General features: G+C 35.0%; 1 protein-coding gene across 2 annotated transcripts; it reads left to right on the top strand.

Annotated features, from left to right (window-relative positions):
- Window positions 1-1,335: 1,335 nt before the first annotated feature.
- Window positions 1,336-9,979, top strand: LOC149553330 (Pentatricopeptide repeat (PPR-like) superfamily protein). 2 transcript variants are annotated; one of them, XM_089788789.1, is made up of 2 exons: window positions 1,336-3,592; window positions 9,601-9,979. In XM_089788789.1, exons 1-2 carry the CDS (start codon window positions 1,441-1,443, stop codon window positions 9,636-9,638), a joined length of 2,190 nt encoding a protein of 729 aa, XP_089644915.1. In that variant the 5' UTR covers window positions 1,336-1,440; the 3' UTR covers window positions 9,639-9,979. The 2 variants fall into 2 exon arrangements, with proteins under 2 accessions (XP_089644915.1, XP_089644914.1); XM_089788788.1 differs by lacking the exon at window positions 9,601-9,979 and having other exon boundaries at window positions 1,336-3,728.
- Window positions 9,980-10,425: the final 446 nt, after the last annotated feature.

Below are 10,425 nucleotides of genomic sequence, written 5' to 3'. Positions count from 1 at the left end.
CATGGACATGTGATGATATGTTGCATTTGCAAAGATAGTATTAGTGGTGTTATGTTTGTTTTGTTCATTTTTAAAGGGCACCATACCAATAATATGATGGAATCCTTGGCTATTCTTTATGCATTTGCAAGAGAATTGCTTCTTGGGATGGAAAAAAGATTATCTATGAATTAGATTCACAAATTGCCATGGATGTGTTAAACAAGCAAAGGTTGGAAGGTGTCAACTAAGCCTTCAACCTTAGTAGAAAGCAATATTGAGTTTGTGCAATTCAATGGACAATGGGTACTTTTGTCATATTCCTGGAGAGTGGTGCAAAGTGGTTGGTTGTTTGGCTTTTGAGGATTTTAGATAGGTAGAATGTTGATGAAATGAGAATCTTGTCCCTTGATGATTCTAAGGCTTTAGATAAACTAATTTTGGAAGACAAGACTATGTAACTAGATCTTTTGGGGGGTCCCTTTGGTGATTTCTGCTTCTAGTTCGTTTGGTTGACCTTTGGTGGACATAACACCTCTTCCTTTTTATTTCTCATTGTGAAGTTGAATAAAACACATTTTTGTTCAAAAATTGATAATATTAGATACATAAATGACAAATGTATTATAAGAATTATAAGAGAATTGTCATAACGAGGTTCAAAGACAATCTCACCTCATCTACACCAACACAATCTATTTTCAATGAATCTTTAAAAAACACAAGGAGTTGAAGAAATAACAAAGAATATGTGGTTCTCGAGCTCATCAACAATATAACCAACATGCTCCATGGAACACTTCACTATGCACATTGTGAGGAAATGAGGTACTCCATGAATATTGATGAAAATGACAAAAATAATCTCAAACTAATTGCAATATAACTCTAACTTAACTGTAATAAATTCATCGGTTGATATGAATAGAGCAAAATCACATTCAGTGTCATGTATTGGCATGTTGGTGAATACATAAGACTTGCACACATCCATCACTAGTCGAAGCCACACAATGCCTCAACTTTGCCATTTTAAGAAAACCATACCAGAGAAGTTGGAGAATATGTAAGAAAACATGAGGAAAGAAGATTATTGAGTAGACAAAGAGCCATTAATTTGTAGGAAGAATTTTTTCAATATTGAAACATTTTTATACTACATAGAGGGACAATACAATGTAACCCACACACAAACCCTCCTCTCCATTAAAAACAATAGTTTACCACTTATCAATCATATGAAAGTTTATAAATTTCCTATAGAAACATTTATCAATTTTATATTTATATACTATATACCCTAAAATTAATATAAAAAGTAGGATAATTCATGAATGCTCCAATTACTTCAAAATATTCTCAAGACACCACCACCAAGGAGCTTTAAAGAAACCCCCTTCCATCGAACTGCAGCGTTACTAAAGATCTGTGCACAGGCATGTTAAAGTGTCTTAAAAACAGATGGCCGAATTGAGGAGCAAGTTGGAGATCTGGAATGTCTTCAAACTAATGGTCGAATGGAAGAGCAAGTTGGGTGCATTGAGGAAGCGTCCACGAGCCTGCTTCAGCTTTAGCAGACATATAAATTGCTGTGACGACTTGAACAGCCGCTTCAATACAAGAAGCGAAAAGAAATCAGAGGGTGAGTGCTTGCAGAAACTGTTTCCATTTTCCGTAGAAATGAACAATCGCGATTACCATTTGCAAATTTCACAGCAAAATTTCGCCCCTTCTAATTCTGTTCATCTTGATTCAAATTTAAGACTTACCCAATACCCAGTTCATACACAGAAATTAGGTTTAGATATTCAAAACCACCATTTTCTTCATCTTTATTCGGAGCAATCCTCGCCTTGGTGCAATTTCCTGCCTTTCAAATGTCAGAGCCATTCACTTGCTGTTTCCCCTTTTACTCAAGGTCAAGTATATGTTAGAGGTTTCTGCGGCATTAATCCAAACTCTCAAAACCCCACGGCCTCTGCGAAAGGATCCCTCCCGCCTGCAAATTTTTACCATTCAAAGGAGTTTATTAAAAAGGCGTGCTCTTTCATTGATAAACAACAATGGGAAGACCTCGATTTGGCTTTATCAGGCTTAACTCCTTTTGTGTTTCTGCAACTCCTTTTTAAATGGAAAGCAGATGCCAACTTGGTCCTAGTGTACTTCAACAGGGCAGCAGGAGAACAAGGAACGGAACATGCTATGGAGTCTTCTTGTACCCTATTGCATATTTTAGCTGGAGCCAGAAAATATGAGGATGTCAGAATCCAGTTAGACCACATTGTAAGGCACGACAACCATTCAACTCCTGCACTCTTCCATGCACTTGCCAAGACCCAAAATCAACGGTCTTTTAATCCAGTGATTGTAAATTTACTTATATCTGTCTATGTAGAGAGTAACATGCTCGCATATGCTGTGGAGGCTATCAACAAATCACAATCGTATGGGTTGAGACCAGGTATTTTCTCTTGGAATGCTGTTCTGAATGCTTTAGTGAAATCAAGCCATTGGGAGATGGCACGGAAGGTTTATGAAGCACTAATTAGTAGGAGGATTGCACCAAATATTATTACCTTTAACATAATGATTCATTCGCTCTGTCAGGAAGGGAAGCTACGGAGAGCTAGTGATTTACTTACAGACATGCAATTGTGGGATTGCTCCCCCAATGTTATTTCATATAATACACTTATGGCTGGTTACTGCAAGAAAGGCAGTGTTGGCAAAATGTATAAAGCAAATGAGCTTCTGAGTGAAATGCTGGAGAAGAGGTTATGTCCTACGGAAGTTACTTACAATACTCTCATTGATGGATACTGCAAAGACGGAAATATGGCTGCTGCATTCAAGATGCTTGAGAAAATGAAGGAGAAGGGTCTTTCAGCTGGTGTAGTAACATACAATGCTTTAATATGTGGACTATGTGATGATGCAAAGATCGAGGATGCTTTTGCCTTGCATAGAGAGATGCGGGAAAAAGGTGTGCTGCCTAACATTGTTACGTACAATGCACTCATTAATGGCCTTTGCAAAAATGGACAGATGATAAAAGCAAAGGAGCTGATGGTTGAAATTGCAGAAAGAAGATTGATCCCAAACTGTTTAACTTACAACACACTAATTGATGGCTATTGTAGAAATGGGGAAATACAAGAGGCTTTTCAGCTTCAGCAAATAATGACTGAAAAGGGTATCCTGCCTAATGTCTCCACGTACAATGCTCTTATCAATGGGTTATGCAAGAGGAAAATGATGAAAGAGGCTAGCAAACTTCGTGATGAAATGTCAGAGAAAAATATTGAAGCTAATGTGGTTACTTACAATGTATTGATAAATGCCTTGTGCCTACAAGGCAAAACCTCAAATGCTATCAAGCTCTTGGACAAGATGTTTGAAACTAGGTTATCTCCTAATCAAGTGACTTACAATACTTTAATAAATGGGTTCTGTGAGGAAGGTGATTTAGATGCAGCTTTTTGCATGCGCAAGAGGATGGAGAAAAGAGGGCGATGGCCCAATGTAGCAACATATAATGTGCTTGTCAAAGGATTATGCAGAAAGGGTAGAATGCAAGATGCAAATAAGCTTCTTAATGAAATGTTGGAGAAGGGTATGGCTCCAAATCATGTTACATACGATATAGTTAACAATGAAATGATTGAGAAGGGTTTTGTCCCAGATATTGAAGGGCATTTTGCATGATATTTCCTTAATAAAATACCATAGTAGAGCTCTTTGGTTATGCATTTACAGGACTGGTAGATTTTTTGATGAAAGCTTTTTTCGCTTATTTAGGTCTTTGCAATACAGTTCCTTTTTCTGCGAGTGCATTAATCCTGCAATTGCATAACATCCTATATGGCTTATATTTGTCAAGCATCAAATTTTTTTGTCTCTAAAGCCAACACAATTTCAAGAAACCCTTCAGCAGCTTACAGGGAGTTGATGAGCTAGTATTAGGCTGTCTAACACACACTGAATTTTCTCAATCCTCAAATGTGAACCAAGCAACTTGGAAAATAGAAGACAAGAAGGTCATGAATGCACCTCAAATAATAATAAAAATAATACTAGCAGGATATTGTATCCATTTTGTGAATTATATCTTTTTCTTTTGTAACTATTTTCTCTTCACTTAAATTTACACTTTTACCATAGCTAATTATGGATGCAATCGCCTTCTCGTGGGTTTGATATATGTGGCCATTTTCAAGATTGAGGATAGTTTTGAGAGAGAATCATACAAAACAGGGAAAATATATGCATAAGCTATAATACAGGAAGCTGAAGATATATGATAACGATACTGAACACTTGGGCTTATTCTTAAACCAATTTCATTTTGGAAATATGCTCTGCATTCTTTTAATAAAACAATGCTGTTGGTTTACCTCTGATTGCCTCCTGTAAACCAAGCAGTGCAAAAAGATTTGTGTGCACAGGCTTAATTGTAGATAAATTTTAATGGTTAGTGTCTTTATAGGAACAAACGTCAATGAGTTCAAACTATTTGCAGGTTCATGAGTTACAAAATTTATCTTCAGGCTAATGAAATGTATAAATCTAGAACTTGATTTTGGTTTACTGTATTCTTCCTTCACACAATTCTAATCTTCAATAAAACTTGCATGATATGCTTCATGACAACTTAGGAACTAATAAGAGAGAACAAAATTCAAGTATAATGTCTTTCATAGATTGCAGTGGAAATTAATTGCTTTTTAACAAGATAGCAGAATTTTATATTAAATTTCCACTCAAGAAATGTAAGATTTTCAGAGCAATAATGATAATAGTGTACTGTAAGACACATAAAAAACCATCCTTGGGTCTATTTTTGATGGATTGTCAGAATTTAGTTACATATCCATCAAAAGCATATTCTCGTGCAAAGTTTGGCTCAGCCCAATGTTGATGCTACCCCTCTAGATTACCTGATTAGCCTAAATTCCATTCTTATGTACTTATATACAGGTAAAGAACATATATGTACAGTACTCTTATGCAACTTGGCTACATGAATCTAAGCATGTGTCCCTGTGATTTTGAAATGATCTCTCCTTGGGGAATTAGCGGTTATACCAAGAAAGACTACACTTTGTTTGGAAAGAAATGGATTCACAGAAATAACAGAACAATTTGTAAATTTCAAACACAAAAAATTAACACATCAATGAGTAAAAGTCAATGGAATCTTTATCATAACCTGAACATGCAAGTATTTTTCTCCAATTTAAAACAGTACCAGAATATCGAATCCTTTTAGCATCAACAATAGTATGCTTTTTGGTAGATTCCGAAAGTTGCTGCCTATTGAATGGTTGAAGCTGCATAATATTTCTCCCAGCTACAGTGTATTGAATAGCTTTCTCAGTCTAGTGGAATGAAGAAAAACATGGTATTGATCCTTGAACAAATGCTTCTAAAACTAAACCAGAAGCTTCCAGGTCATAACTGGAAAGAGGATGAATCTCTAGACCATGCTACTAACTTTCATTATGGACTATGCAGTCAGCTCTACTTAGTGATTTACATTTCAAAACTGCATTCAGAGATTCATCAATGTTATTTTCTTTATAGCCACCATCCTCCAGAATTGCACCACCCATTCTTTGAAAATTAACAACATTGTTTATGATGACATTAGCATTTGAATTGTCAAGGAGGCAGTTGGGTTTTCAACCATCGAAGACGTCAAAACCAATTTCTATTTGCACATACAATCCAACTCCAATAAGAAAATAGCAACAGTGATCTCTAATAGACACTAATAGATACAAACGTCATTCTATTTAGTTTTTTTCTATTATGTACTGACTTAGTTCAAGAAAAAACATCTACGGCAAGCACTAGTTAAAATTATCATTTGAAACAACATGACAGTTACCATCTTTGAGGTACATTGAAGTTCATCATTTGAAAAGGGATTGGAAAATTGTGATAATTTTTATGAGCATGCATGTAGAGTAAAAACTACAGGGTAAAAAAAATACCATTGATAAGATTTATGGCAAACATTACACTGATCATTTTATCAGTTCACAATGTTCCCACTTCAAATGTGGAATCCCTCCTCATAAGTATACAACCAATCTGTCTATAAAAGGGATATTTATATCATTAATATGGCATCTCTAATTTTAAGAAAGGAAAATTGCTTGACCTTTCAAGTTCCTCTTAATATAAAATATCCAAAAATCATTATTCTAAGAGAAAATGCTTGATCTTCCAAGTTCCATGAATTTGTGGACAGGACTACCTATTCTTATAAGAATTGTCAAGATGTACCATGGTCTATCTTCTAACTCAGCGTCATCATTTGCAAATATTCGCAATATTCTTACTCTTATTTTGCACTTCACTATTTGCAACATTTTCATTTGGCTGATTGGATCATCCATCAATTTATTAACTCTGTCAAGAAAATAAGGTATAGGAGAAAAAGGGCATCAGTTTCCTATACAAAATGAAACCATACCTAAAATGATTTACTATCTAATGAAACATTAACACGTCAACACAATCTTAATTTCATTGATGTTCTTATCGCAATGTGCTAAGATAATAAAGGTGATAAAGAATTTAAATTTCCTCTATTATCTTCACATGTCATTTCTACATGAATATGATTAGAGCTCCTAAATAACCTGCAGACAAAAAGAATCATAAACATTGGTCTATTAAATTCCTACGTCTTTTTCCCAATGTAAGTGCTGAAACGACCAATGTACATCTTTTTCCCAATATAAGTGCTGAAATGACCAATGTAGATCCAAAGCTGCAAATGATGAAATGATTTATCAGTATAACAAAATCATCCAACTACAAAGAAACATATTGACATGGACAAAAAATAAAAAATAATTGCAGCATGCCTTCAGAAATAGTGGACAAACTCAATAAGAATAATGAAAAAACATATGACGGCAACCATGAATCTCCCATTCTCTTTAAAAAATCTAATAGATCAATGAACATTATGCCAAAATCCTGAGAATAAAGATTGAGACAAAGAAAACTATGGATACCCAGTTCTCCTTACTATCATTGTGTCACTTCTATGATACTTGACAATAATTTTTTCTGTGTACTCCACATTATGCTTTGATCATATCACTATCAGTTTCATATTTGATCATGGCATTGCTAATTGTTTAGGTTCTCCAACATTCCCCTCATGGCATTGTTAGTTGTCTGTTCAACATAGCTCAATAGTAAAGATGATAATATCAGAAGTCAATGTGCTTTGTTAAAATGAAATGTAAAGGGGCATAATTAAGTGATCTTAACAAGCCAATTGATTAATAAGTTCAAATAGGAAAAGAAATACACAAGGACTTATTAATGTCCCTAATTTGGAGTGATTCATAAGAATTTTATACAAGGAAGAGAATCAAAGGATCCTCGGTTGCCAAATCAAGGCTTCAATTTTGTATAAGCATTAAGTACAACAAGAAGCTCTGGAATTGTTACATTAATATGATCCTGATTGTCTAATTCCCTCTCTAATTGAATATAATCTATCCCTTTTGAAAATTCAGATGCGTATTAAATTTCAGAAACATGTCAATTCACTTATTACGCTATTGAAGCACACAAATTGAATGCTTACAATCATACTGGATTTTGTTCTGAATAGAGTAATAATCTATTCTTAAAATACATGAAACTTGCTATTGATGACTACATTTTTTCTTATTGTTTTCTAGGATAAATAATAGAAATGAAATTCAAGCATTCAGTAAGCAGTCAAAAGTTGAAACATGGTAGTGATATAAGTTCTTGGCAAACTAGACATTCTATTTTGATGTGGATGAGTTTATTTATGTTCCTCAGGGGAAGAGTATAGGGTATGTGGTTAGTAGTTTGAGAATCATACTTAGTTCACCGTTGAGCAATATCCATGTCCAATAAGCTCTGTCTGGAGTGCAATGTTTCAAGGCCATTGTACAGGTAAATTATGAGAACCTCTCTCTTGGTTAGGGTGAGGGATGTCCTTTTTTGGGAATAACTGAACATAACTTAGGAGAACTTGCCTCTTTTGGTTAGGGTGAGGGAAGTCCTTTTTGGGAATAATTGAATATTTTTGAGGATGTAATTTGCTTTAGTTGATTGCATTATATTTTGTGTTACTGAGCTTTGTGTCAAAGTGAATTGAAATTGGGTAAAACACGGGTTCTTGGATTTCCATAAACAAGTTCCGTTTCATGGTGTTATGGTTCTGGAATCAACCCTTCTTTGTTTTTACAGTCAACAGTAATGAACATGAGGTTTTCCTATTCCATTACATAGAGCAAGAGCTTTCTTAAACTAAGTGAATGTAGTGGGCAGGAGTACTTCAGAAGACACTCTGAATGTAGTTAATATCTAAGGAGCTTTCAAACATGAGGTTCACAATTTTTTCCAGAAACCATAAGTTTTTTTATTCACAAGGAAATAGATTGCAATGCTAATATGTAGTTAAGTCTGATGGTTGTGGCTTACCTGTAGGAGCTGGCTTGTTGGGCTTGTAAGGTTACTATTGAGATCCTGCTGTCTACTTTTAGTTGTTTTCTGTTGGGGGTTGCTAATCTGGAACTATTATGGACCTGCTTGGAGTCAAAACCTCTAAACTAAATTTCAGGGTCTTCACCTACTCCTGGACAAGATTCAAAATTTGTGTTTCCTCTCCAGGCTTCATTTACAAGTGTTACACCCAAATTTGTTTGGTCAGGCCTGATACCTTGAAAGCAATCGTGCATAGTCCACAGCTTGACCTACATTTGGGTGGGTTTACTGTTGATGTGAGGTTTGCGATCATTACTATCTTAGTGATAGGTCAACCACTTGAATCGACTAATACTGTTAGTCATTAATGTCTTGACAGATGTGTTTTTCTTCTGCTAGTAGAAATAATCTTTAGCATTTTATGACTCAGATTTGTCAAGATCCAAATACCATTAACACTTCTATTTGGATGATCTCTCTGTGTTTGGAATCTGTGCAGTGGTTTAAATTCTGCATGGATATCATTCTTACCCAGATAAAGTATTTTGTATAGGCCACAAACCAATGAAAGTCTGTGCCTCATCTTTACCCCGTAGTGCTTTCTGAAGAGTCAGAGACGACTTAAATTTAGTATTTCATTTTTATCCACATTATGCATTCTGAAGAGATCAGAATCAACTTAAATTCCTCATGGGCACTCGCCAAATGTCAACCAATTTAGATTGCCAGAAAACACACTTTCACTTTTAGTATAGCTGAACAAAATTCATGCTGGATTTGAATTTAAAAGTGGACAAGATTGAGAGAGAAGTCTATAATAGCCTCAATTTCATTTGGGTTTTGTCTTATAAAACTCTGAATACTATCAGAATCTGATTACTAATCTGGATTTCATAACTGATGGGAAAAAATGTCCACCAATTTAGATTGTCAGAAAACCCACTTCCACTTTTAGTATAGCTGAACAAAATTCATGCTGGATTTGATTTTAAAAGTGGTCGAGCTTGAAAAAGATGTCTATTATAGCCTCAGTTTCATTTGGATTTTGGATTATAAAACTCCTAGTGTAACTATTAGAATCTGATGACTAATGTGGATTTCATATCTGATGATTCCTATTGTGCTGTGCAGAGACTGGGGAATGGAGAAGCTGGTATTCAAGAATATGAAGAAGGGCATCAGAAGGGATAGAAAATGTGCCATTCAAGCCAGAAATTCTTATGCTATAGGGGTTCACATGTCAGAGAACATCATAGGCCAATCACAACACCAGACTGTGGGCAAAACAGATGTAAGTTCACATGTCAGGGTATATGAAAGAAACCCATTGACCCAAAAGAAAAACAAATGCTAATATTCTATATCTTAGATTAAAAATGCTCATTTCTTTTCCAATAACTATTGCAAAGTATCCAGCCAAATATGATTGAAATGCTTTGAAAAAAATTAACTAAACAAATCTTTCAATTGATTATATTTTCTACAGCATAATATATTAATCATTCCAATCTAGACATCCCCACAAAATTGTTCAAATCTTCTTTTTCCATTAGCATATTCTATATTTTGATGACGATAGTTAAAAATTCATTGACAGATCTTAGATCAATGTTAGGTGGGACTTATTGTAAAGAATAATTTTTATTTTTTAATTCTTTAAAACTAAGGTACCAAGTCGTCCCTGTGACACCTAGATCCGGAATCAGTTCATACACAAACTAGATATGGAGCTACTACATCGGTGGATCTGCATAGACCTCTTGTAGGGCCGAGAAAGATCTTGAGTCACAGTTATATGGCATGTAAAGGCACTGGGTATCACTAGCATTCATTGCTATATTGATGAGGATGTCATTTTTAAGTTCTACTCAACATCCTACAAGGCAGAGTGTTGACAAACAAGCTACAACCAACCTTGTTGTCCAAAGTACCTTTCGCTAGTGTTTACCAAGACCT

The sequence above is a fragment of the Cupressus sempervirens genome, chromosome 6 (assembly GCF_028749045.1).
Source record: "Cupressus sempervirens isolate cs-2001-9-10 chromosome 6, ASM2874904v1, whole genome shotgun sequence".
Taxonomy (NCBI): Eukaryota; Viridiplantae; Streptophyta; class Pinopsida; order Cupressales; family Cupressaceae; genus Cupressus; species Cupressus sempervirens.
The sequence above is the reverse complement of the archived record's forward strand: the minus strand, read 5'-3'. Positions and strand labels throughout refer to the sequence as shown.